We start from the raw sequence: 26,839 nt of genomic DNA, 5'->3' as shown, positions 1-26,839 counted from the left end.
CTGGTGACTGGACACTCAGTCTACTGGATACATTAGACAAGACATCAAAGTCTAGTGGGAAATCCAATTGACTCAACTCTTTACTGAATCTACCACTGCTCACAATCCTGCTCTGGTCCCTGCAGACTCCTGGTGACCACTGCAATCATCACCTCTCTCCTCATGCCCCTGACCTTACCATGGTGAATCAGAATCTAAGGCCAAGTTGAGACAGAAAAGGAGCAGCAACCGCTAAAAATGAAGAATGAGATCTGGAGGGGAGATATCAGATTGAGCTGGGTTTTGTTTTTTTTTTTTTTTTGTTTTGTTTTTTTAAGTTTATTTAAGTAATCTCTACACCCAATATGGGGCTTGAACTCACAACCCTGAGATCATGAGCCACATGATATTCCAACTGAGCCAGCCAGGTGTCCCATGAGCTATGTTTTTAAGATAGAAAAAACATGTTTGTAAGTGAAGTCATTAATGATAGCAATTAACGTTTACATAGTACTACATGCCCAGGAGGTATCTAAGAGTCATAGGTGTATATTTCTATATTCAATCCTCATAACAACCTTATGAGGTAAGCACCACATATATCTTGTTATAATGGATGGGAACACTAAGGCTCAGAGCACTACTTGCCCAAGGTCCAGAGCAGTAACTTACTAGCAAATGGCAGAACCAGGATTCAGATCCAGGCAGTCAATACCTGAGACCATGACCTTAACCACTAAACTGTAATAAATGTTGCAGTGAAAGAAAAATGTCCCTGAACTTGGGGTAGGGAAGAGGGTACAGGGACTCTCCCTACTTTAATCCCACCTCCACATAGCAGGTCAAGCAGATGCTCATCAGACAAATGGGCAGAACCTTTATTTCCTAACCCACTCCTTGGATCTCTGTCAGAATAAAGAACAGAGGCACAACAGGTAGAATGCCAAGTAAACCCTTCTTAAGCAATCCAGAACCCAGCTGAGACCGCACACCTGTACTCTTCATAGCAGTCCCTTTTCACACACCAGACAGAAGGGGAAGCCCGACAGGGAGGCCCACTTGTGCAGATTCAGGTCTTGTTGGGGATGTTGAGCAGTTACAAGAGGCTCTTCAGAGAAGGTAAAGCCATTCTTAGATAGTCATGCCTGGAAAATAGCTTGCTCCGCAGATCTTCAGGACCAAGTGTCTCGAACCCTTCTTCGGGGTCGTGGGCCACAGCTGGAGCTCGATGTGGGGCCCAGGCCAGGGGGTGCTCCTGGAGGCTGGTAGCCACATTCATTGGGGTCTAGGGGGTCCCGGCTAAGCAGTACCCACACTGCAGGTACATGGCGGCGCACTGTGAGGGGATCCAGGCCCGTGTCAGGTGAGATTGGCACCCAGCTGTCTTCAGTCTGCAGGAAGCGCAGCTTGGTAAGCTGGTGCAGGCCTGGTACATGTCGCTTGACAATCTCAGCACAGCTCACTGCCTTCCCTGCGGCTCGGCCAGAACCTGAGAACACCACATGCCGTGCACTACCACCCTCCAATCGACCCAGTGCCAGCCCCAGAAGGTTGCGGATTTTGCTGCCATCTCGGACCCGCATCTCCAGGGTATCAGGAGGTAGCTGGGGCACTGGAGAAGGTGCTGGGAGTTCCACAGAGCCAGCTTTCCGATAGTGCTCCATCCCACTTGCTGTGGTGTCTGGACTTCACGGCCCACTGCAGGGAAGTATCAGATGAATGTTGGGCAATGTGCCCCAAGCCACCCCCAGCCCCAGCTCTCCAGCAAATGGTTCTGCTCCTCATCCCATATTTACCAGGAACAGGACTATAACCCCTCACACACACACACACTCCACCCCCTCTCCCCCACCCCCACTTCTCAGCACAGATGCCTATGGCATCTCCAGCCTATCTTTTTTTTTTTTTAAGTAAGCTCTAGCTCTACACCCAATGTAGGGCTCGAAGTCATGACCCTCAAAATCAAGAGTTGCATGCTCTACCTACTGAACCAGCCAGGCGCTCCTCTAGCTTACTTTTAACTCAGGCAAAACACCCTGCAGACAAAGCATCCCATCCCTTGAAGGGAACCAAAACTACCCCTGGAGCAATAAGGACGGCCCTAAGGCCAGCAGGATCCCCCTCTTGATTGGACCTAAGACAATGATGGACCTGCCCTTTACTGCCCATTGCACCTACCTTTGTCCCACATTCTCCTTATATAAATAAACCTAGAAATAGTCAGCATTTTGAAGACAGTCTTTTTTTTTTTCTTTGAAGACAGTCTTTGAGTCTAGTCTGCTGTCTTCTCAGTGCTAACCCCACTGAAATAAATTCCTTTCTTGTTTCGCCATCACTCTGCCTTTGGATTTTGTCAGTGGCAGAACCTGGTCTGTTTGGGACCCCCCAAGCCTGGTGCTCTTGCACCGTGTCCCGGTTACACCCCTGCCCTAGACTTCTTCAAACTAGCCGGAGCGCCCCTCACCCACAGCTCTCTAAGGCAGGGACAAGGCCCCTCACTTCGCTCGCTGACGTTCCTACTACACCCCAAGCTCCCTGGCAAGAGACAAGAGCCCTCGTGCAATGCTCTTCAAACAGAACTGTACCCCTCCCCAACTTGGGGGTCCTCAGAATAGGGCCGAGCACCCACTACCCTGAGATTCCGTGTCGAGGCCCCCAACCCAGGTCACTGGAACTCGGAAGGCCCGGCTCGACGCGGGGGGCTGCAGGGGCTACTCCTGGAGCGGGGCCCACAGCTCCGCCCGCTCCACCGCCACGAGCGGACCCCAAAGCCCAGCAGGCCGCAGAGACCAGGGAGCCAGCCTCCGTCTCCTCCCTGTACCTCAGGCACCCCCGACCCCGCTGAGCTCCAGCTCTCACCGCCGGGGCTGCGCACGCCTCCAAGTCGATCTGGAGCCAAGATGGCGCGCAGGCCGAGCGCGCGCCGAAGCCGCGGGGCCGCGCACGCCGGGCAGGGGCGGGGCCCGAGGGGCAGGGCTCGCGGAGCCCCCGCGGGAAAGCCGGGGGAGCCCGGACGCCCCGGGACCACGAACAGGCAGGCCGCCTCCGCTGTTACGCCCTGGGGCAGGGGCACAGAAGAACCCAGCGGAGAGGAGCCACCATCAGACTCGCGTCCCAAAGATGGAGAGGATCCGGCCCTGACGAGATGGCAGGGCTTGCGTCAGCGGTAGAGCCCACCGCAATAGCAGAAACGAAGCAGTGGGTTTCATTTTGGACGGGGGGCAAGAGGTTCCGTTTACAGTGGCTGCTGCTGCGCGGAGGCAGAGCCTTGGTCACCGAGTTCTGAGCTTCGACCACATTCTGAGGGCAAGAGGCCACCGAGGGTTTTCATCAGGGGCCAATTACACCGGTCTGTGTGCACACACTCTGGCTGCCGCCAAGGCGGGTGGGAGTGGGGAAACTGGACCCCCACCGCCAAGGAAAGGACCATGGGGCGCCGGGGGCGTGTCCACGGAGACTTGTATGGTGCCCAGCGTATAATAGGCGCTCAGATATTTGTTAAATGTTTCAGAGAATTTAAAGGAAATAGCAGTTGGGATAGAAAAAAGTACATTAAGTTGGGAGATATTAGGAGGCAGGTTTAGTGAGGAGTTGGTGACTGTTTGGACTGAGAAGAAGAGAAGAGTCTAGGATGACTAAAAGTTTCAGTCTGAATTAAGACATGATTAATTTGAGAGGCTAGTGAAACTGTGCAGGTTGGGTGGCGGGCAGTTCGTTGAAGAGGGGTCTGGGGCCACAGCACTCCCTATGACCACAAGGGGGCAGCAAACACTTGGTGGAGTGAGGCACCAATCTCCCGGCTCAGTTCTTTATCATCTGGCTCCCTCCCTCTCCAGCCCAGCAAACCACACCCCTCCATACACACACATTGCCCATCCCCACCCCTGAGCCCAAAGCCCAGCAACCAACAGTCTTCTGGCATCCTTTTCCTACTTAATAGCACCAAGTAAGCTCCCAAGAGAGAAACCTCAAGGATCCTCTCTACCTTTGCATATGCTCTCCCCTGGCTCTCAAATACACTGCACATCACCTTCCAGGGCTGCCTCCCCCATCCCTTTTTCTTCTGTACCCTAGAGGACCCAGTGCCTGATTGGTGGGATGACTTTTCTTTCACTGTCTCCCCAGCTAGTCTGTGTAGGGCAGGGATCATGTCCTCCCCACCTAACATGGGATCTGACATTTAGAGGATACTTGATAAATGTGGGATAAATGGATGCACAAACAAATGTTCCACTGATATCAATCAAATGAGAGCATTTGTCTTGAGAGCTCTACATCTCCCAGAAAGCCAAACTATGATGAGTAGAACTCCTGGTTCAACCACTAAGAAGGCTGGCAATTCTGCCCTCTACCACCCCCTTCCTCACCATCATTCCCATCCTAGACCAGGAAGTTAGCACCACTCCTCCAGTGATTTCTATAGTTTATTGTTACTGGAATAGGACACTAATGTGGGGAGGGAGTGCAAACAGCAAACCTCAAGTAGCCAGACCTCTGACCTCCGAGCCCCACCTGAATGCAGATAGGTAGGTTGTGAATCCAATACAGAGCTGCTTCTGCCCTGTTACAAAGGCAGTTTCGCACTTTGAGTCCTGAGCCTTGCCGTCCTGGCCCACCCTGGAATGGGAAGCAGCCATTACTCCTCTGCTGGCTTCACTTGCTTAGCGGCCTCTAGCTGGCAAAGCAGTTCATCCCACTGCACAAATTGCTTGGAGAGAAGCATTGTCTGGTAGCAGGTCAAGGTGAAAACAAGAGCCTGAATGAGGGAGTGGAGAGATTTTACATCTGCCAAAGGGTTGGAGAGGAGGGGAATAGACAGGTTTGTTGGGATGGGATGAGAGAGCTGGAGAAAGAACAAAATGACAGGGCTTTGGACAGCATTTCTTAGGGGACTGGCTGAGCAGAAAGGATACAGTCTTGTTGTATTCCTCCAGGAGAGCCTTGGACTCCTCAGTGATCTCCACACACTGGTCCTATGGGGCCAATATATGGCAGAGAAAGAAGCTGGATAAAGACCCCACTTCCCATTAACTTTCTGCCTTATCAAGGACCCTCACTCCCCATAAAGCCTAGAAAAAGTAGTGTTTAACTCCAGAGCCAAATGGAACAAATTTCTAATGGGGCACTTTCAGGCTCCAGGATAGGGACCCCCAACAGCAGTCCTAAGGGGGAATGGATCACATATTTAAGGAAACATTCCTGCTTGTATATGTCCTCTCTCCTGTCCCCTGTATCTGAATCCTCTTTGAACTTTAATCTTAGGCCTCAGAATAGTCAAAACAAACAAAAAAAAAAAAAAAAAAAAAACCAGCTCCTGCACCCATAGCCAAGGACACATCATCCCCAGAAATTCCTGGGTACCTCCCATCATCAACCTTCTGGTGTCTCAGAATAGTCCTACTCAGAGAGCCAAGAGATGGAAGATAAAGGATTAACCTTCAAGTTTCCCCTGGAGTTGACATGAGGGTAGCCTGAGGCTGCTTTCGCAGGTGGCAGGGCTGGGGACTAGGAGCCTCACCACTTCTACTTTCCCCTCCAGTCCTCTCCCCTCCCATACCTGCTGCTGGATGTGGATCTGGGCCAAGCGCTGCAGGCGGGCAGCATGCTCAGGAACGGCTGTAAAACACAATACGCATTGCCTGATGATGCTTGTGCCTTCCCCCGGGACTGCTCAATAGTCTATTAGGTCTTCAGCAGGATTAAAATATTGAGTGGAGAAGCTAAGCAAACGCCAGGCTTCATCGACCACTGCAGCTAAAGGTGGTGAGGCTCCCTCCCCACCCCAGTTACTCTAGGACCCAGAGGGGGCAAAGATACAGGCCCCTAGGAGAAAACAAAACCTTGAGGTCCCCAGAGTTGCCCCTGCCCCTCCTTTCCCACCCAGTGCTGTAAGCAGGGTGAAGTAAAGAAACCTTTGCCTATCATGGGATCTGTCTCTTTGCTCTCAGCCCAGTGGGACTAGGTCTGCCTGGAAGACAGAGTCTGAGGTGGGCTGAAGATGAATGCCAGGTTCCTAAGCTGGACACCTGGATCCCAACACCCAGAGCCCTGGCCACCATGCTGGGCCCACAGCTTAAGTGTGTCAGACCCTCAGCAGATAGCTGATCAGGGGTAGGGAGGGGGAACTGGGAAAAAAATACCTCCGGAGACAGACAAGATGGATATCTGGATTCAATTAAAGTCACTGTCTGCTTGTCAAAACTCAGGCCCAGGAAATGCTTTCAACAGTGCAGTGGGAAGAATTTACACACATTCACATGCCTGGCGGGAACTCTTACAGTAAAATCTGGGCTACACAGCACCCTGTAGAACAGATGCTGAGGAATGAGGAAGAAGGTAGAAGGGGTACCCAGAGTTGGGGGTTGCTGGACTTACACTAGTATCCTTAGGTCCAAACTGTCTGAGGTTCTGAAACTGAATTCTGCTCTGGAAATTTTACTCCCATTGTGGGTGACAGGATGAGGGTAAAGAAAAGGAGCAGACTTAGCTTGAACCCAGGTAATTTAAGGCACAGGGAAGACTTGTCCATCCATCCACCTCCCCAAGCAGAATAGTAGAGCTAGAGCCCCACATAAGTACCTTTGATGTGAGCGCTGTCCAGCATGGGCACCAAGGCCTCCACCTGCTCCAGGAGTGCAATCTGGGATAAGATAAACTGCTCTTCTGAGGCATAAACATACAAGACAGTGGCAGTGAGGCAAGCATAGGCACTGCTATTCCTATACAAGGGGCTAAGAACCTGCCAGGAGACATGGCTGAGTCATGAAGCATGGAGCAGCTACTCTGCTCATTCCCCCATTCTGTCCCCACCTCTCCTAGATGCCTCTGGTATGACACTTCTTGAGGCCAAGAAGCCTCTAAGTTTCTCCAAATCCCACCTTTCTTAACATTGTAACTCTAAGGCCTCTTACTCTAGCCTCCTATCAACAAACTCAGTGAGTCCTTCTGACGCCATCCTTCAGACCTAGGTCTCCACACCCAAAGCCTTCTGAGAAGGTATGAAAGAGGAGACATGTGACAGACTATCAGGCAGGTTCTGCTCACTGGCCCTGAGAGACAGCGATAATTACAAGCTTCTAGAGAGCTGGGACAGTAGTAGCAGAGCCCAGGGAAAAGAGCAGGCACTGGACTGGACCTTGCATGGGTGATTATGACTGCAGGGAGTGGGAAGCATATTGCAGAGGGATCACTGTTAATGTCAAATGTTTGGAGGCAAGAATGCTTTTTAATTCACATAGGAAAAATAATTCAACTGACTGACCTGGAGTAAAGAGAACACAGGAAACAACTGCATGGGAAGGTAGACCTATAGACTATAGAAGGCTCTGAATGGTAGGCTAAGGAATTAGGATTTTATCCTAGCAAGGAGAGAGATGGAGATGCTGAGATTCCAAAGTAGACAAAGTAGCATGTTGGAGATGTGTTTGGGGAGGAGGATACTGGATCACATGCAAGAAGGGAAAGCCTAGGGTCAGGAAGAGAACTTAGGAGACTGCAACTATTCACGTATGAGGGGACAGACACTGAGGCAGTGGCCAGGGAGGGATGGAGAGGCTGGACTCCAGAGTCAGTGTAGGAGAAGATCTCCTGAACTTGGGTACCTGAGCCACGGCAATGGTTCAGGAATGTTCTGGTTCACCACTGTTACCTGACACCAAGGATGGTCTGGATCACAGTAGATGATCAATCATTAAACATCTTTTGAATGAATGAACAAACACAGGTACTTGGCAAACCCTACCTCATGGAGTGGCTGACTAAACTGAGTAGGAGACATTGCCAAGTCAATAGGTCCTGCTGAGAACTTTGAAATCCCAGTGCTTTCTCACATGAAAGAAAAAAATGTTGGAATTCGTGCCAATATTCTCACCTCTCCCAAAAGCAATGCTCTCTGTTCCCGCCCTTTCCTAGAAGCTCCTCTATCTAGTGAGCAGAAATTAGGAAGGTTCTGAAGGAAAATCATAGAGACAGACCTTTGATAGAACACTGAAGTAGTTCCCACTGCTATTGGCACCATGGCCTGCAACTGGCTCAGAATTATACCACACCCAAGGCCTACTAGAAGACCACAGGAAGACCTCAGTCCTTAGCCCAGGGCTAGACCAGAATTCCAGACAGAAGCTGTATCCATGAGAGGACTGGCAGGGAGGCCATCTCTGTGCCCAACTCCCCCCACAATCCATAATCCCCAGATGCATGTACACACATTGTCCAGCACTACCTGCTAATATGAACTGCAGCTTAGAGGCATCAGGTATGGCAATGCGGTCAATATACTCAGGATCCAGGTATTTGATCAGGTCTTCAACTAGAAAAGAAGCAAGATGGAAACATGGAATGGGGCTGAGGAGGGGGGAATCTTATGAAGGATATTAGTGGTCAACCTTGGGGAGAGCCTTGAGTGAGGAGATAACATCCAGTGTCCATCAGCAGGCCTCCATCAGGCCCCACTTCCCCATCTCTCCCCTCTGACCACCTCCTGGCTAACCTCAGCATTTATAGCTGGGAACACAATTGCTCCACCATCTTGGGGCCCTCGGCACACCTGCTGACCTATCTTCACAAAAGGTGGAAGGTCCCTTGCCTCTCAGTGACACCAAGACAAGCCAGAGCTTTTTCTGATTTTTTAGGTTGCTTGCTTTGACATAATCAAAAAGGTATGGCTGGAAAAGCCTGGGGCTCTCAGTGCCTAATTTCTTTTCTGCCTTTGAAAATCCCATACCTCTCCTCTCTACTTCACCAAGAGGACCTCTGATGCAGAGTTCTTATCCCACAACTTAGGACACTGTCATGGGCTTGGAGTTTAAGCACAACACCCCACTTCACCATTTTAGCAGGGAAACATCTTCAAATTCTATCCCCATAGGGTGATTCCAGTGACTACTGGGCTGGAGGGCAATGGCCAAGTCCCAGGAAGCATAGGCATGGGAAGGCAGGCAGGCAGGCACCCTATGGAATCACTTACTCTTTTTGTACAGAATCTTCACCCTCTCCCTCTTGCTGGCAATGTTCCCCAAAGCCACCTGTACCTTGACTAGGCCATCAGCCACCTGTAAAGGGATTGAAAGTTAATCTCAAGATTCACCTCTTGACTCAAGGCTTGAAAGAGGTAAAGAACCCTCATTCTCTTAGATTCCAAATCTCCTTGTTCCAGCAAAGTAGGTTGGCCCCTTCCTCTTGTATTAAAGGAGATGCAACCCCACCTTCTAGGAATCCTCAGTGTGAAGGGGAAGACAATCATGTAGTCCTTGGGAAGTTTCAAGTCTGATTGAGGAGGTAATTAACTATATTAAAGTCCATAGGGCATTAGCATATCCTATATATTCACCGGTTTCTATCTCTCTGGCTGAACCTACCTAGGCTTTAGGCGTAGAAGGTGAGAAATTCCAATATTAAATGGTCAAACAGAGGGAGGGGCTATGGGAGTGAATGATCTCACCCAGGTTTTAGAATGCAGGGTGAGGAATGCCAATACTCAAGGGTCAAATATATGGAGAGGCAAATAGGACTAAGCAGCAACAGTCATAGAGGTAGGAGAAAACAAGGATTTAGTGTCAGAGATGTCAAAGGGAGCGAATGTTTTGAGAAATCAGTTCTCAAATGGGGCACAATCTTCTAGTGACAACTAACTCCACAACAAATGTACAAGAAGACATCATTACCTCTGATGCACTTACTCCAGGGTATGCCGGACACTCCACCTTCAGTAAAAGGTCTTCCCATAGTATAAAGGGGATTGGGGGCAGGGGTTGGGAGAACTAAGCTTCGCAGTTGGCAAAATTCAGTCATTGGTGTGAAGGAGTGCTGGTCCATATCTAAACACCAGGTATCCGACCGCTTTCCCTCCTAATCCTGCCTTTCAGACCTCACCTCCCATCCCTGGAACCACCCTTATCCACCTTTGCTCTGACTCCTCTGGCGTCCCATGGACCTCTTTCTGTACAATATTTAGCAATTAACTATGCAGGGCTTCAAGACAGCCCTTCCATTGTGGACTTCAGCTCTTACTGAAACTCTTAGCTTCTCCAGTGTGTCAGGTCTCCCCAGCTAGCCCGCAAAAACAGAGGCGGAGTCTTAGTCACAGTTCACACTAGGCTCATCGCAATCGGTCCTAACAACCCGCAGTGCCCTCCATGGAAATGGACCCCGAGGGTCCTATAAGCTCCGGAAGGTTTCGAACCTTTGTTATTTCAAAGGCCGGGCTGCAGGCGATGAGACTGGAGCGGTTGCATCCATCCTGAGGACCATGCCAGTAGACCGCTCTTGCTCGGCCCCAGAAAGAGAGCACTGGATCCTAGATCGCTCACCTTCCGCGAGCCGCGCGGCCCGCCCGACCCGTACACCCAGCGCTCCAGTTCCTCCACACGGGCCTGTAGCCGCTGCACATCGGTCACAGCCGCCATAGCTACTGCCGCCCCGCGCTAGCCGGGGAACAGCCAGAGGGCGGGACATCCGGCCAAAGGGAGAAGGCTGGCTAATCCGAGTGCGCGGGCGGACCTCAGTACGAGAAGTGACGTCACGATTCAACCGTCCGATGCCGGAAGTGGCCGGCAGGGCCTGTGAAAGGTGTCAAAAGCTGTGTGGGAGGTTACCTAGACAACAGCTACCAGTCAAGCCCCACCCTCGCTTTCAGCTCCTGCTTGCCTTTCTTCTAATTCCAGGGAACCAGAGAAGTTTCCCACCCCATCCCCCGAGATTGCCCATATAAATACACCTGTTATTTAAGGATTAGTCCATTCCCATGGATTAGTAGGAGACTTCTTGAAATCCCATAATCTTTAGGCGTCTTCTAAGGTTCAAGCAATTACATGTCTTGCCCAAAGCCACTCCACACTCTAGTAGCAGAATCAGGATTTGAACTCAGGCAGTCTGATTCAGGAAACCCAGCCTCTCTACCTTCATGGAACTTTACTATTCTGTCTTCCCTTCTAAAAACCCCTGGCCCAACAAGCCTGTGTATACCAGTAATTCCTCCCCAACCCCAGACCCAAACAAAAAGAAGAGTAGGCACTAGAGAGGGAGGGACTGCAGCTTTATTATGCAGATGTGACCTGAGGATCGACTCCTTCACAACACCCAACCTAACCCTTCACATGGCTTCTGAAGAGAAGCAGGTCTGATCTGAAGAGGTGGGGTCCTAGAGATGACATTGACACAGGGAGGCACATGAGGAGATGATGAGGGTTACTGGGTCAGAACTCTGGTAGATGCTGCTGGGGTTGGCCAGGGAGGAGGTGCTCTCCCGTTACAATGAGGTAGATGTAACATCAAAAGAAAACTCTTTGGCTTCAAGTCTACATGGCATGGTGGGTAAGGGATCATCTCCCAAGGCTGGGTCCTAGAGTGGGCAGCCTGGAAGAATCAAGTTGTGGGGGATGTCTCCTCCCCCCAACCCTCAGCATTGGGGCCAGGACTCTTTATTCCAAGCGGGAGTTCTCAGGGTGAGCCACTGGAAGGGGGCCCTGTAGGGAGAGGAGGTGCAGGGTTGGTTGGGCCCTGGGAAGCTGGCACAGGCTGGCGACGGGCAAACAGGACACCTGACAAAGGGGTGAAGAGATGGTGGAGGGAAAACACAGGCAGGAGGTGGGTAGGCACAGAAACAAAAGAGGAAAACAAAAGTCAGTGTTCTGATTGTTAGAACACCCCACACATATCCCTGCCACAAACCAATGAGGACAAGCCCCTTAGGTCAGTGGAGACACCTATGCCAATATAGATACCCTCAAACAGGTAAACAAGAAGTATTTACATTAGTACATAGGCCCATGACAAGGCAGACATCCCATGGTACCCATGCCAGAGAGGTCATGCCTTAGACCCCATGCCATTGTAGACACCCCTTTAACCCATGCCATTGTAGCAAATCCCCTGAACCCCACATTATCCATGCAACTTTGGATATCCCTGAACCTCATGCTAGCTGAGTAAATCTAAAATCCCCATGCCAGAGAAAATACCCCTGACCTCATGCCAGTATAGATAGCCTGCAGTACCCATACCAGTGTAGACTACCCCGTTGATCTCTAGGGCCATGTTGATACTGCTGATACCACTTCCTGCCAGATTGAGAGGCCCATCCAGCCGCTCTTCTGTCCAGGAGGGGCAGGGAGTCACATTTGGGAATCAGACTTCAGACTTTTAAGCTCCCCCCTCCATCCTTATAGATAGCCCCCATTCCACTTCAGCCCGACATCTATAATCACACAGTTGTCTATAGTGGAATCTTTCTGCCCCACCTCCAACACCTATGTCCTCCCTCAGTGCACAGGCCCAAGCCCTCTCAGCAACAAGCCCCTTCTCACCCCTCAGAGGAACCTTGCCACGGGGCAGGAAACTGGAGGGAGCTCCAGGTCGAGGTGGATCCATGTGCCCCATCAGCACAGCCCTCTTCTCTGGGGGCTCCTCTGGTGCCAATTTCTCCCTTGCAGGCCCCAAAGCCAGGCCCACAGGCAGTGCCAGTCGAGGGGCTGGAATTCCACTTTCCTCTGGAAGAAAAAGTCATTCAGCTCTCCTAGACCAACCAACTCAGCCTCTGCCTTTGGTTCTCCCCCCAGGCTTGGGACAAATGGAGTTCACCCAAGCTCAAGCACTGAGTTTGATCCCCACCCCACCCCCCAATCCAGAGTCTCAGCTTTGAGGCTCTGAAGCTGGAAAGCTCAAAGGGTGTGTATATATATATATATATATATATATATATATATATATATATATATCTCCAAGATAATGTGGGACCTATCCTTGTTCTTAGCTATTAAATAATACAGCTCACAGGAGGCAAAAACTACATGCAAATAGAAGCCCTACACAGACAGATGTGGAATGGAGCTCTTCTGGATAAAGGACCTTTTCCTGGGGCACCTGGGAGGCTCAGTAGTTGAGCGTCTGCCTTTGGCTCAGGTCCTGATTCTGGGGTCCTGGGATGAAGTCCCGCATCAGGCTCCCTGCAGGGAGCCTGCTTCTCCCTTTGCCTGTGTCTCTACCTCTCTCTGTGTGTCTCTCATGAACAAATAAATAAAACCTTAACAAAAAAAGGGGGGGGGCATTTTCCTGAGCTTCAGGCCCACACCTCAGTAACCCACAACTTCACTGACTCCAAACCTCAGTACCCCTAAACCTGAGCGGTCAGCAAACCGCAGTACCCTGTCAGTCCTTACTGCTCCGGCTGCCTGCAGACCTCCATGTCTCCCAGACTTCTGGGTCGCCGCATTTTAATGTTCTCTATATCTCGGCGCACCCCTAGTAGGTCTCAGAGATGCCCAAACCTCAACCCCTCTCCCCTCACACCTTTCTTAATGGGGCTGCGGCTGAGCTGCGCGCAGGCGTGCGCGGGTAGGCCGGAGGCGGAGCCGGGGGCAGGGCAGGGGCTGGGCGTGGGCGCGGGCGCTGCGGCTCCAGGAGCGGAGATTTGGCCGGGAGGTCCCCGAGGGGTAGGGCCGGCTAATCCGTACAGCGGGGCGGCGGTATAAGCCTGACGACGGCCCTCGCGTCGGTTGCTGTCGATGGCTGCCTGGAGCTCCCCCGGGGAGCTGAGCGCCCGCGTCTCGCACTCGTAGGGGTACAGGTACTTCATGTACCTAGGAGCGGACGACGAGGCGGGGTGGGTGGGAGGCTGGGCCCAGCCCACGGAGCCCACAACGAAACGTCCGCCCCTGGGCCCTCCAAACCCTGCAGCCCCCTCCCGCGCCTTGCCCCCTTTGCTCGCGAGCCTGGCCTCACTGGGTGCGTAGAGTGAAGGCTGCCGACGTGATGGTGGTGGGCAGGCTGAGGCCGCGCGTGACCTCCCGCCACACCTTGCGGTTGATGACTTCCACCAGGCCACCTTTGGCGGTCACCAGGCGAAAGAGTGCGTACAGGTCCAGCACCTGCTTCGCCATGATGGGCACGCGGTTCACTGGCGTCCCTGGTGGGAGGTGGGCAGAGAGTCAGGACACTAAGACCAAGACCCTGTCTGCGGACATCCTCAAGGACTGAAAGAATTGGCTGCCTGGAAGAGGCCAGGGTACAGGGCGGGACCTCTGAGAAAAGGGAAGAGGGTGGGATGGGGAGGTGGGATTCCAGGCAGAGCCCATAGAGCCGCCAAGCCCTATATTGTAGCAGGAAGGACAGGAAGCTAGATCAGAAGTCGGCAAACTTCCCTAAAGGCCCAGGCAGTAAATAGTATTGGCTTTGAGGGACAAACCGCCTCTGTCCCAGCTACTCCACTCTGCCATTTAGCTTGAAAGTAGGTCTAGAGGATGTTTAAAGCAATGGGCCCGGCTGTGTTACAATAAAAACTTTATTTTCAGACTCTGAAATTCAAATTTCACATGTCCTGAAATGTGGTCTTTTAATTTCTTTCCACTATTTAAAAATGTAAAAACCATTCTTATCTCGAAGGCGGCTAGATTTGGCCAGCCGGCTGCAGGCTTTAGTTTGCAGACCCCTGGGGTAGACCGTAGTAAGGACTTCCTGACAATGCTGAAGAGCTGGACTCCCCTAAGCAGCGGCCCGCGGGATGGCTGCCTGAGACCGGGGATGGCGGATGGGAGAAGCAGCAGCCCCCCCCTCGCCAACTCCGCAGCTCAGGCCGCCCCCGCTGGCCAGTCCTGACAAAGGGGCCTGTCTGCGCTGAGCGATGGGCCCCAGTTAATTCCTTACCGATCCCGTCCCCTTCCGCCGCCGCCTTTGGACCCGAACAATTAGCTGCGGCCTGATTAATGGGGGGAAATTATCGGTCCCGCGGGACCTCCTCCCCCAGCAGAGGGAGCCGAGGGAGGCAGGGACCAGAGGGAGGCAGAGCCCCTGGCATGAGGGTGATGGAGGGAATGCTGGGACCTGCCCAGAACCCGGCCCCACTTCCCCAGGGGAGGGGAGACCTCGAGGAAGGAGAGGGAGGGGACCCTGGAACCAAAATGACTGGGCCTTCTGCGAAGCAAAAAGACAGGGGTCCTCACTGAGAGTCCCTGGTTAGAAAGGATCCCAAAAGGGGTGCTGGGCCTGCAGTGGGAGCCTGCGGGACTTTGACCAGCAGCTGCACTAAGGGAGGGGGGTGCAGTGCAGCTAGTTAATTAGTGGCTTATCAGGCCAAGCTCCGAGTGAGTTAATTAGCTTTGTAGAGAGAGATAATGAGTCAGTCTTTGGACCCATGAATCTGGGGAGAAGCCTAAGTGATGGACTGCCACCCACCCAGATCTCCTCCTGGATCCTTGCATTTTCTTCTAGCTCTGAGATTCCTGGAAAGGAATTCTTCCTCCTCCACAACCCCAACTCATATGGTCCCCAGCCTACCCCCTTGAGAAGTCCTTCCTTCAGTCTAATCCCAGTCCTTCCTGCTGTGGAGCACCTGGGTGTCCCCTACCTAAAGCAAGGGGAAGCTGAAGAGAGACAAGGCTGGACGAAAGGCCACTGAGAGAGGAACAAGGTATTCCCAGCCCCCGAATCCTGGGAACCCCCTCCCCAGGCCAGCCCCCCACTAGTTCCCCCTCCCACCCTCCCAATTGATCCCACACTCATTAACCTACCAGTGGGCTGGCCACTAATTAATCCCTGGGTGGAGGAGGGGGGCAAGGTCAGAGGTTAAAGACGCTATTGAGGGCCCAAAGGATAGGTGTTGCCAAGCTCAGGCCTCTGCAGAGAGGACCCAACCTAGGGACTAAACCCTGGGGTCTCCCTTCCTCAAAACTGGTAGTTGCCGGTCTTTCCCTTACATCATCCCACTCACCCCTCTTCTGCATGAAGCTAAACAGGTCATCCAGAAATTCCTTCCTCTTGGGGTCTGCATCAAGCTCGTACAGCTGGGGAAGGACTGAGATCATTTTTCAGCTCCACTGACTCCCCTCCTCCCCCTGGGATCCCAACTCAGGTTACATCCTGAATTAAGGGTTATCAGCTGAAGGGGTGAGTAGGGTCTGAAACGTGGACTCCCTGGCATTAGACTCTTTCCCTGTGAGGGCAGGTAAGGGCACTTTTTTCTAATAATCACAAAGACCCTCCACTGGCCAGGGGTGCCCTGGGAAGCTCAAACCATCCCTCTGAGGAATAGGGGATGAAAGGAAGCTTAGGAGGCTCTCAGCCTGCCCTCCAGGGCATGCACAGAGCCTCAAGGAGTACATCAGGCTGGGACCACTACTACACTGAGCAAACTGACAGATGTCCCTGAGGCACTCATTCACTCTAGTTCATTCCTACAAAGGTTTACTTTTCACATCTCTGTTTACCAGGGCTGGGGATGAGGGCCAGAGATGCCTCTAACCCATCCCTCAGGCAGAATGGATACTCAGAAGCTCCTGGACTGAAACCTGGGGCCCCTCAGCCTACCTTCTGGTCTATCTCTTTCTAGGGAAAGTAACCTATCCACACAGAGGCTGCCAGAGAGGTAATGGCCCTGCACAGCCAGGACCTATGGGGTCAGAACTTGAAAGGCCCTGAGGTCATTCCAACTATTTCCAGTCACTTGGAGCCCTATCTCCAGTATCACCTCCTAAATACAACCCAGGAGAAACAATTCCTAGAGTAACAGTCGTTTACCCAGAATAACAGTCCCTGAGCAACACCAGTAGGTAACAACACTCCATTCCCCAGTAAGAACTCTCAGAATAAAAAACCACCTATCAGTAGCAAATCCCAGAGATCCACTTTAGACCTGCACTCTCACAAGAACTGAGCCCAAAGTCTTAGATGGATACCCACAAATAACATATATGCTCTCCAAGTAATAACCCCCAGAATTATACCCAGGAGAAACAGTCACTAGAGCCACAGAGCTCTGAATAACTCTCCCAGTTTTACATTAATGCCACAGAGTACTAGCCACAGATGAACACCTCTGGAAAATACCTAAGACCAACATCCTACGAGTAACATCACCAGAATAGCACACCTAGAGTCAGAGCCCTTCATAATACCTTCATAGTGACAGCCTGAAGTAGCACCTTAGAATAACATCCAGATGGGTCCCACAGAGAGGAAGAACCTCAAATTAAGGCTCTATGAGTAAGATCCTGTCATTCTCAGCTGTACAGGAGCCCTTTAGTCACTCTGCGGCTGTAGAGGCCATCACAGGCTAGAAACTGTCACCCATAGAACTCCGGCCAGGAGAGGATTTAGATGAGGGCGATAGGACCAGGAAGAGATAAGGGGAGTATGTATCAGTTTGCCAAAGAAGTGGCAACCTCCAGCCTGCTTCCCAAGATGGCAATAGGCAGCCCAGGAACCTCCCACTGGTTGCTGAAAAATATGACCTTGTGATTTGATGTGTAAGGAGGTAGGGTGAGATGGTTCTGGCACTGGAATCCCCATTCCCCAGACCCTACTCCCTCAAAAGAATTTTTGAAGCACTTACACTCCTTCCATTTTTCCTTCCAGCCTCACCAAAAGCCTCCAGTCTGTCATGCCTCCATGTTTCTGGGCGTCTCCTGCACCTTTCCGTGTGTGCCTACGCACTTCTTTCCAGATCTCTCATCTCCTGATGTCTGTTTCTCCCTCCCTGTCACTATCTATCTTTCAGTAGTCCCACTATCTCTTTCCAGACAGGTCTCTGTGTTTCTGTCTTTCCTTCCTGCAGAGGGCAGTGGGGGGAGGGGGGTTAAGAATCACCTGGCATTGCTTTTGCCCAGAGAGGAGAAAGGGGAGAGGGCCTGACATCGAGGGGGTCCTACCTGTTTGAACTGTTCCTCGTAGGTCCATTCATGGGGATGAGGTCCAGGAGGTTGGCTGGAAGGTGAGCTGGGGCCCCGGGTCCCTGTATGGCTCTCCTCGGTTGCCTCCTCCTCTGCCCCGGCTTCCTCCCCTTCCTCATCCTCTTCAGCATCCTCCTCTTCTTCTGTCCCAACCTCCCCCAAGGCCCCCTCAGGGGCCTGTAGGGTCCGGGGGCCGGGCAAGGGAGGTAGTGGTGGTGGCAGTGGGTGCGGAGGGACCAATGGCCCCACCCCTTGGGCCAGTCGGGCTGCCTGCTGCCTCTGCAGGGCCTCCATTACAGCTTCCAGGCGCAGTCCCCCCGCTTGTGGGGGGGCTGGCACCAGGCGGGGCCCCGAGGAAAGGGCCGCCTGTAGGGGTGGGAATTATGAGTGTTGGGCCCTGCTGTCCCCATAACCCCCAGCACAAGAGGAGGTGGTCATTGATTCAGGGAAGTGTCGGGGGCCATAAGAAAAAAGCAGAAAGCTTTCTCAGAGATGGACAGAGACAGAAGAAGAGAAGAGACAGAAGTAGAAAGAGCAGGAGAGACACGAGCCCAGACCCAAAGAGACAGAAATGAACATTGACAGAGGATAGATAGAGACCAAGCAGATCAGAGAGGGTGACAAGGACGAAGAAACAGAGAAAGGGAGGGGAAGGGGGGAGGAGAGCGCACGAGCGAGTCCAAGGGAGAGACAATGACAGGAGAGATATAGAAATAGAAAGAGAGATGAGACTTAGAGGCAATGAGAGACAGAGGTGGGGAGAGACAGAGATACCAGGCAGAGATAAGAAGAGAAAGACAGGTGGGGAGAAATGAGATTGATAGAGATACTGGGTAGAGAGGGAAGGTAAGAAAGAGGAGCAAGAGATAAATACAAGACTGGAGTGACAGGCAGTCCAGAGAGAGGGACAGAGACAGAGGTGGAGAGAGAAATAGTGAGACAGTGGTTGAGAGAGACAAGGAAAGCCCGACGCAGCAGGAGACAGAGACTGAAGAGAGAAGAGATTAGAAAGAAACAAGGCGAGACTGTAAATAGAAACAGGGACTGAGACAGGGAAAAACAGACGGAGAGACGGGGCAGAGGCGCAGAGGACTCGCACGGAGGAGGCGCGGGAACAGGGCGGCGGGGGCAGAGCCCGGGACCGGCGGGCTGGCTCCCCACACGCCGCGGCCGCACTCACCAGCCTGGCGCGCCCCGGTGCCCCCGGCGTCTCCACGGCGCTCCCTCTGCTCCGCCCGCCTCTCGGGCAGCCCCGTTCTCGGCTCGCTTCCCTGCGCGGGGTCCCCGGCCGTGCGCTCCGGCAGCCGTGCGCTCCTCTGGCCGCGGTGCGCTCACGCGCGGCTCTGCTGGCCGCGGCCGCGGGGGCGGGACCCGAGAGGGGCAGGGCGGGCGGGGGCGCCGGGGAGAGAGGCCCCGGGGGGCTCTGCCACTCCCAGCCCCCCAACAGGTGTTTCCCCCACCGTACTACCAGGCTGGGGGGAGGGGGCGCTGGAGAGCTGCTGGGAATCGTTCAAAGGAGAGTGAGGAGTCTAACACCATAGGACTCTGGACCAGGGCCCCGCCACACCCACAAGTCGAGCCCCCCAAATCCAGACTCAGAGCTCGGCTCTCACACACAAATAGCCGTGTTCGCACCCCGTCACAAGTTCAGGCACACAGCTTGCCCTGTCTCACGTACTTTGTCAAGCGGACACTACAGTGCCTGCCGATGGCCTGGGCAGGTTGTAGTCATGAGGGGAATCACTGCAAGATGCTGAGGTGAATGTGGAGGGCCTGCACAGAGCAAAAGCTTCTCCCCCAGCCCAGCCCAAGTGCTGTCCCCACCCGCATGCACATTGCAGCCTGTGCAGTACGTGCCCATGCTGGTGGACTCACACATCTGCATTCACACACTCAGAGGTCTCTGAACTGGTTCCACATCCACAGCAGCAAGGTGTGCACACCACACACAGATACATAGTGACACTTTTTTTTTTAATAGCTCTTGTAACCCTCTGTTATGGAAATTTTCAAACATATACACAAGAAGAGTGAATGGTATTATGAACCTCTGGTATCCATCACACCTTTCAACAGTGATTATTAGCATTTTGTCAATCTTCACACACATCCTCAACCCTTGTGTGTGTGACTCCACAGTTTGTATCTCCAGATCCCTTCAGCCAACTGCTCCAGGCCCACTCTGCCCCCAGTTATCCCCAGATGCTGAGATGATGTATCCTATATAGGGGCCCTGAATGACAGGCCACAATTTTTTTCTGAGAAACCTGAACCCCACTCCTCTCAAGCACCCTCATACCTTCTCCAGTTCCTTCCTGTGCCCAATGGGATGGACCTACCAAAAGCATGAGGGCCATCCAGAAGTGATTCCAAATGTGTTAGTGAACAACCTGTATCTGTTGATCTGATACCTGGCATGAGTATGAAACTTGACTATGTCAGATCCAGTACCAGGGACCATCCCCTGACCCCATACCCAGTGGGGCACACTGTTCCCAAGGCCAAGATTCCTCTAAGAAACAAATTCAGGGGTGACTTTGCCTCCTTCCTCCTCCTCCCCCCTCTCCCAATTAGTCCCCTCCTCTCAAACCAGCTTGCCTTGGCCTGGGTCATCAGCTCTTCTCACTTCTCTTCTTGTGGTGGGTGACGCCTCCCTTCTCTTCTTGTCTCTAGCCTCCAAGCTTGTCCCTCGCCCAAACTCCACCACAGCACCAAGTTCTTGTTCTCTTTGGCCCATCTCTGGCCATACTGAAACCCAGTACTGCTCACATCTTTGGCTAATTCTGGTGTCCTTCTGCTCAAATTTCAGATCTGATTGCCAGTCAAACCCCAGACTTCTCAAGAAGTCTTAGTAATCCAACTGCCTTCTGTACTGATGCCCACCCCCCACACAGTTTTGTGTGGTAGGAGTTCTCCTGGGGAGAGTCCTGCCCTCTCCTCTGGACCCAGATGGGAGAATGTGAATGTGCAGAAGCAGACAAATATACCCTAGGGGCTTCGTTGGAAGTAGGACAGAGGGTAGAGCTTTGCAGAACTCCTGTGCCCAGCTTGCTCTCCTTAAACCCCACTCCTCACCACCCCCTGCCCTACTGCTCAGAGAAGAGGAGGTGCCTGGAAACAGATAGATGGTAAGAGTTTTCTTGGAAAGAGAAGAACTGGCTTAGGGAAATTCCAGTTCTGAGAGTTTGAAGATTGCTTTGCAGGGGGTGGAGGACCCAGGCAAAGAATTGGCCAATTACTGACAAAAGGAGTCAATCATCAATCTAGCAGAGTAAATCTGTCTTTGGGGTCTGGGCCAGGAGAGCTACAACTAGGGGAAGTAATAAGCTTGACTGGCACCTGGTTTATCTCTCTCTTCATCTGTGAAGAGGAAAGACTGTCTCTTACACCCTCATTTAGCTCCTATCTGATCCTAAACCTCACAAAGACAGACAGATGTAGACCTCCATTCATCCAACACATATTTACTGAACACCTACTTTATGCTAGACACTTTTGGACATGGGAATAAATAAAACAAAGTCCTTATTATGATGGCGTAATTCCAGTGGGGGAAATACACAGTATATCAGATGGCAATAACTAAAATAGGGAAAATAAATCTGGATTGAAGGGAATAGAAAAGGAAGGATATATGTTACCTATTATCTTGTAACAAATTATACTCAAACTTAGAAAGCTTAAAACAACATTTATTTTCTCACAATTCTGTGGATCAGGAATCCTAGTGTGGCATAGCTGGATGGTTCTGGCTCACCACTTCTTTTTGTTGTTGTTTTTAAAAGATTTTATTTATTTGAGAGAGAGAGAGAGCATGAGAGAGAGAGAGAGAGAGAGTGAGAGAGAGAGAGAGCTAGCGAGAGAGAAAGCACATATGAGCAGGAGGGAAGGGGGGAAGGGGCAGAGGGAAAAGGAGAAGCAGACTCCCTGCTGGGCAGGGAGCCTGATGCAGAACTCAATCCCAGGACCCTGGGATCATGACCTGAGCCAAAAGTAGACGCTTAACTGGCTGAGCCTACCCAGGTGCCCTGGCTCACCATTTCTCATGAGATTGTAATAAAAATGTTGGCTGTAGCTATAGCTGCATGAAGGCTTGACTGGGATCAGAGGATCCACTTCAAAGATGGCTCATTCACATGGCTGTTGGTAGGAAGTTTTCCCCAGGTGGACCTCTCCATAGGATAGGAGAGTGCCTGAGCGCCCTCTCAACACGGCAGTTGGTTTCCCCCAGTGACCCAAGAGAGACTAAAGAGGCAGCAATGCTTTTCACAATCTGGTTTTAGAAATCACACAAGTCACTTCTGCCATGTGTTGTTAAAATTACATAACTAAGTCCAGCCCACATTCAAAGGGGAGGGAATTAGTCTTCACCTCTTAAAGGGAGGAGTATCAATATTTTCATGGAGGTATTTTAAAACTACCACAGAACAGGAAGCAGGGCGGGAGTGCCTTGCTGGTTCAGTTGGCAGAGCATGAGACTTTTTTAAAAAGATTTATTTTATTTGTTTCAGAGAGAGAGAACAGAGAGAGGGGCAGAGGGAGAGGGAGAATCTTAAGTAGACTGAGAGCATGAGCATGGAGCCTGGACACAGGGTTCAATCTCATGACCATGAGATCATGGCCCAAGACAAAATAGAGTTGAACATTTAACTGACTGAGCACCTAGACACCCCAAAGCATGTGACTCGTGATCTCAGGATTGTGAGTTCGATCCCCATGTTGGGCATGGTACCTATTTAAATAATAAATTAAAACAAACACCTTCCTGTGTCTACAGAAATGTTAAGGGAAGAACCAAGAATTGAAGGAGTATAAAGAGAGCCATAGGCATATCTAAAGAGAAGTACTTCAGCCAGAATAGCAGGTGCAAATATCCTGAGGTGAAAGTTTGCTTGATGTTTCAGATGGAAAGCAAGGAATCCACTGGACTAAAATATGGTAGCCAGGGTAAATGGTCAGATGTTTGGTCATAGGTAACATGGACCTTAGAGTAGGTTTCTAGAGGCAGAGAAAGGACTAAATGAGATGGAAGCCATTAGAAATGTCTGAGCAGAAAAAAAAAAAAACAAACAGGGAGGGGGGATGAGGTGACTGGGTGACAGGCACTAAGGAGGGCACTTGATGGGATGAGCCACTGGGTGTTATACTATATGTTGGCAATTTGAATTTAAATTAAAAAAAATAAAAGAAAACTTTTAAAAAAGAAAACAAACAAAGAAATGTCTGAGCAGGAAGTGGAAGTCTGACTCTGGCTACTGTGTGGAGAATCTTCCACATAGGATATAAATATGTGGATCAATCAGGAAGCTGTTGCAGTGATCCAAGCAAGAGATGATGGCTTGGACGAGGTGGTAGCAGTGGAAGTGGCAAGATGTGGGTAGATTCTGGGTATGTTTTATTTTATTTTTTAAAGATTATATTTATTTATTCGTGAGAGACACAGAGAGAGATAGAGAGAAGCAGACACAGGCAGAGGGAGAAGCAGGCTCCATGCAGGGAGCCTGACGTAGGACTCGATCCTGGGTCTCCTGGATCACACCCTGGGCTGAAGGCGGCGCTAAACTGCTGAGCCACCCAGGCTGCCCAGATTCTGGGTATGTTTTAAAGATAAAACTGGAGATGCCTGGGTGGCTCAGTGGTTGGGCATCTGCCTTCGGCTCAGGGCATGATCCCAGGGTCCGAATTGAGTCCTGAATCAGGCTTCTTGCAGGGGGCCTGATTCTCTCTGTGTCTCTGCCTCTCTCTCTCTCTCTGTGTGTGTCTCTCATGAATAAATACATAAATAAAATCTTAATTAAAAAAAAAGATAAAACTGGAGTGCCTGGATGGCTCAGCTGGTTAAGCATCTGCCTTTGCCTCAGGTCATGATCCTGGGGTCCTGGGATCAAGCCCTGCATTGGGCTCTTTGCTCAGCAGAGAGTTTGCTTCTCCCTTTCCCTCTGCCACTCTCCCCTGCTTGTGCTCTTTCTCTCAAAATATTAAAATAAAATAAAATAAAACTGACAGGATCTGTTGATGGCTTGGATAGTAAATATAAGAATGAAAGGTATCTAAGATGGGACATCTGGCTTGCTCAGTCAGTACAGTATGTGACTCTTGATCTCAGGGTTTTGAGTTCAAGTGCCACAATGGGTGTAGAGATTACTTAAAAATAAAATCTTAAAAACAGAAACAAAAACAAAACAGGTATCCAAGATAACTCTAAGGTTTTTTTGCCAGCTGGGTAAATGTAGGTACCCTTAACTCAGACAGTAAAAGCAAGAAGTGCTGGGTTGGGAGAGAAAGCAGTTTACACTGCCATTTTAAGTTTGAGATGCCAGTGAAACAACCAAGTAGAGATGGAGGAAATCAGATATCTAAATCTAAAGCTCAGAGGTGGGCAGCCCCGGTGGCACAGTGGTTTAGCGCCGCCTGCAGCCCAGGGCATGATCCTGGGGACCCTGGATCGAGTCCCACGTTGGGCTCTCTGCATGGACCTGCTTCTCCCTCTGCCTGTGTCTCTGCCTCTCTCTTGCTCTCTGCATCTCTATGAATAAATAAATTTAAAAATCTTAAAAAAAAAAAAACTGGCCATCATCTTTGGCCTCATTAAAAAAAACAAAAACATGCATTTAAAAAAAATAAAGCTCAGAGGTTTAGGTTAAAACAAAAAACTAAGAGCTGAGACATATAGACAGGCCTCAAGGTCCATCCATATTATTGTAAATGGCAGGTTTCCTTTTTTATGGCTGAATAATATTCCACTGCGTGTACCTAGGGACATTCATACATATATACCACATTTTCTTTATCCATTCATCCCTGTGGAAATTATTAAGTGAAGTCAGATGAAGACAAATACTGTATGTTCTTACTTATATGTGAACTCTGCAAAAACCCAAACTCATAGAAACAGAGAACAGATTGATAGATGCCAGAGGCAGGGGGTGGGTGGGCATGGGGTTGGGGGTGGGAGTAATGGAGGAATGAAGAAAGGTGGTCCAGAGGCACAAACTTCCAGTTGTAAGATAAATAAGTCCTGGGGATATAATGTAGAGCTTAGTGCTCTAATACTATATTACTTAATAGTATATTAGCATATCAAATACTGCATATAGAATTGGAAAGTTGCCAGGTAGATCTTGAAAGCTCTCACCTGGGCAGCCCGGGTGGCTCAGTGATTTAGCACAGACTTCAGCCCAAGGCCTGATCCTGGAGACCCAGGATCGAGTCCCACATTGGGCTCCCTGCATGGAGCCTGCTTCTCCCTCTGCCTGTGTCTCTGCCTCTCTGTCTCTCATGAATAAATAAAATAAAATCTTAAAAAAAAAAAAAAAAAAAAAAAAGCTCTCACCTCAAGAAAAAAAGAACTTATAGGCAGCCCGGGTGGCTCAGCAGTTAAGCGCCTGCCTTTGGCCCAGGGTGTGATCCTGGAGATCTGGGATCAAGTCCCACATCGGGCTTCCTGCATGAAGCCTGCTTCTCCCTCTGCCTGTGTCTCTGCCTCTCTCTCTCTGTGTCTCTCATGAATAAATAAAATCTTAAAAAAAAAAAAAAAGAACTTATAACTATGTGAGGTGATGGATGTTAATTTATTATTGTAATCGTTTCACCATACATACATCAAATCATTGTATTGTATACCTTAAACTAACAGAATGTTCTATGTCAATTGTATTTCAATAAAATTGTGAAAAAAAAAAAAAAAAGACATATAGGTGGTTGAGAACACCTGAGAGGAGTATAGACAGAGAAGTCTGAAGATTAAGTCCTGGGAAGCCAAAGGTTAAGGAACTATGAAAGATACAGCAAAAGGAGCTAATTTAGGAAGAGTAGTGTTCTGGAAACCAAGAATGTTTTAAGAGCAATTAATTATGTCAAATGAAAGAAATCACCATTGGACTTATCAGCTGAGACAGTAGGGAGTCTGGGAGCCCAGTCCTATGTGGAAGGGAAGAGTGGACAAGGAGAGCAAGGGCATTCCTGATAGATGTGGTCCCTGAGCCTAGGGTCAGAGCTGGGTTACAGGGTGGGAGAAATTCTTAGAGGTTTGGCTTTGCAACCCATTATCAGTGGGAGAGGCTCCAGCTAGGACCTGTTATGGCCAATATGATGATATGTCAGAATGGCCATCTTGCCTGGGCCTCACATTCACTCAAAGCCATAAATTTAAACTTTTGATGTTGTTTCCATATGGTTATACATGTGGTCTTTGGGGTTTCTGTTCATTAGAATGTTGAGTTTGTATATTGTATATAAAAACAGTATTTTTTAAAAAGATTTTATTTATTTATCCCTGAGAGAGACTGAGAGAGAGAGAGAGAGAGAGATAGAGGCCAAAACATAGGCAGAGGGAGAAGCAGGCTCCATTCAGGGAGCCTGATGTGGGCCTCAATCCTGGGACTCCAGGATCACACCCTGAGCTGAAGGCAGGTGCTTAACCACGGAGTCACCCAGGCATCCCAAAATACTGTATTTTCATATATAATTTATATACAACAACCACCAGTTCCCTTCTGTTCTTAATATACCAGGAGGGTGGGCACCCCGGGTCGCTCAGCAGTTTAGCGCCGCCTTCAGCCCAGGGTGTGATCCTGGAGACACGGGATCGGGTCCCACATCAGGATCCCTGCATGGAGCCTGCTTCTCCCCCTCTGCCTGTGCCTCTCTGTATGTCTCTCATTAATAAAGAAATAAAATCTTTAAATATAAATAAAAAAATATATACGGAGGGCTAAGAAGTGAGTGGCCTGGGTCTTACTCAGAATAGGGTCAAGAGGGTGACGGTGAGGTGCCAGGGTGCAAAATTTAAGAAGGTGAATGCAGTGTCCCAGGGAGTGTACCTTAGGTACCTCTTTTGCCTCACCCTGGTGCCAGCCTCATCTACCTTAGACACCACCAGGTAGTCTCCCTGTTCTCCATCCCTGGTGGGACCTCTAAAGGTAGGCATCCTGGAGAAGGAACACTAGAGAGAAAGAACTCTTACTCTGGGTGGGGGTGGGCACAAAACCCTGGAAATAGACAAAAATGATTATTAGGCCTCCTTCAACTCAAAAGTGGGTATACACTGCCACCCTGTGGCCACCCAGGATTGGATTCCCAGAACTACTTCCAGAATGGCACTGGCAAAGGTAAGGCAAGACCAAGATACACACCATCTCACCCAGCCCTGAATTTCTTCACATTAGCCTGTTTTCCTGCTGTTCAGACACATGAAGAAATGA

General features: G+C 50.5%; 3 protein-coding genes across 4 annotated transcripts; all 3 read right to left on the bottom strand.

Annotated features, from left to right (window-relative positions):
* Positions 1–836: 836 nt before the first annotated feature.
* Positions 837–2,906, bottom strand: RPP25L (ribonuclease P/MRP subunit p25 like). Of its 2 annotated transcripts, none has more exons than XM_055302231.1 (2): positions 2,839–2,906; positions 837–1,677 (listed from the first exon to the last, which is right to left on the bottom strand). In XM_055302231.1, the coding sequence occupies exon 2, from the start codon at positions 1,641–1,643 to the stop codon at positions 1,152–1,154; it is 492 nt and encodes a 163-aa protein (XP_055158206.1). In that variant the 5' UTR covers positions 1,644–1,677; positions 2,839–2,906; the 3' UTR covers positions 837–1,151. The 2 variants fall into 2 exon arrangements, with proteins under 2 accessions (XP_055158206.1, XP_055158205.1); XM_055302230.1 differs by having other exon boundaries at positions 2,801–2,879.
* Positions 2,907–4,390: 1,484 nt separating this feature from the next.
* Positions 4,391–10,428, bottom strand: DCTN3 (dynactin subunit 3). The gene is made up of 7 exons (XM_055302823.1): positions 10,287–10,428; positions 8,945–9,029; positions 8,201–8,287; positions 6,559–6,642; positions 5,537–5,595; positions 4,893–4,952; positions 4,391–4,705 (listed from the first exon to the last, which is right to left on the bottom strand). The coding sequence occupies exons 1-7, from the start codon at positions 10,380–10,382 to the stop codon at positions 4,616–4,618; spliced, it is 561 nt and encodes a 186-aa protein (XP_055158798.1). The 5' UTR covers positions 10,383–10,428; the 3' UTR covers positions 4,391–4,615.
* Positions 10,429–11,047: 619 nt separating this feature from the next.
* ARID3C (AT-rich interaction domain 3C) lies at positions 11,048–18,910 on the bottom strand. Its single transcript, XM_055302428.1, has 8 exons — positions 18,817–18,910; positions 17,616–18,002; positions 15,680–15,752; positions 13,696–13,879; positions 13,264–13,553; positions 12,282–12,464; positions 11,979–12,068; positions 11,048–11,516 (listed from the first exon to the last, which is right to left on the bottom strand). Exons 2-8 carry the CDS (start codon positions 17,928–17,930, stop codon positions 11,416–11,418), a joined length of 1,236 nt encoding a protein of 411 aa, XP_055158403.1. The 5' UTR covers positions 17,931–18,002; positions 18,817–18,910; the 3' UTR covers positions 11,048–11,415.
* Between the last annotated feature and the right edge of the window lie 7,929 nt (positions 18,911–26,839).

Source organism: Nyctereutes procyonoides, unplaced genomic scaffold, assembly GCF_905146905.1.
Source record: "Nyctereutes procyonoides isolate TBG_1078 unplaced genomic scaffold, NYPRO_anot_genome, whole genome shotgun sequence".
NCBI classification, from domain to species: Eukaryota; Metazoa; Chordata; class Mammalia; order Carnivora; family Canidae; genus Nyctereutes; species Nyctereutes procyonoides.
Note: the sequence above shows the minus strand (reverse complement) of the source record. Positions and strands in the feature narration are given on the sequence as shown.

Bases quoted from the DNA above. Each gene is read 5' to 3' on its own strand.
- RPP25L (XM_055302231.1), bottom strand. From the start codon at position 1,643: ATGGAGCACTATCGGAAAGCTGGCTCTGTGGAACTCCCAGCACCTTCT.
- DCTN3 (XM_055302823.1), bottom strand. From the start codon at position 10,382: ATGGCGGCTGTGACCGATGTGCAGCGGCTACAGGCCCGTGTGGAGGAA. The intron at 8,288-8,944 runs GTAAGTGATTCC...CTTCTTTTCTAG, and splicing joins GAAGATTCTGTACAAAAAGA to TTGAAGACCTGATCAAATAC. The intron at 4,706-4,892 runs GTATCCTTTCTG...ACCTGCTACCAG, and splicing joins TGGAGGAATACAACAAGACT to ACAATGCTTCTCTCCAAGCA.
- ARID3C (XM_055302428.1), bottom strand. From the start codon at position 17,930: ATGGAGGCCCTGCAGAGGCAGCAGGCAGCCCGACTGGCCCAAGGGGTG. The intron at 12,465-13,263 runs GTGTGAGGGGAG...TTTTTCTTCCAG, and splicing joins CCGCAGCCCCATTAAGAAAG to AGGAAAGTGGAATTCCAGCC. The intron at 12,069-12,281 runs GTGAGAAGGGGC...CCTCCTGGACAG, and splicing joins TGGCAAGGTTCCTCTGAGGG to AAGAGCGGCTGGATGGGCCT.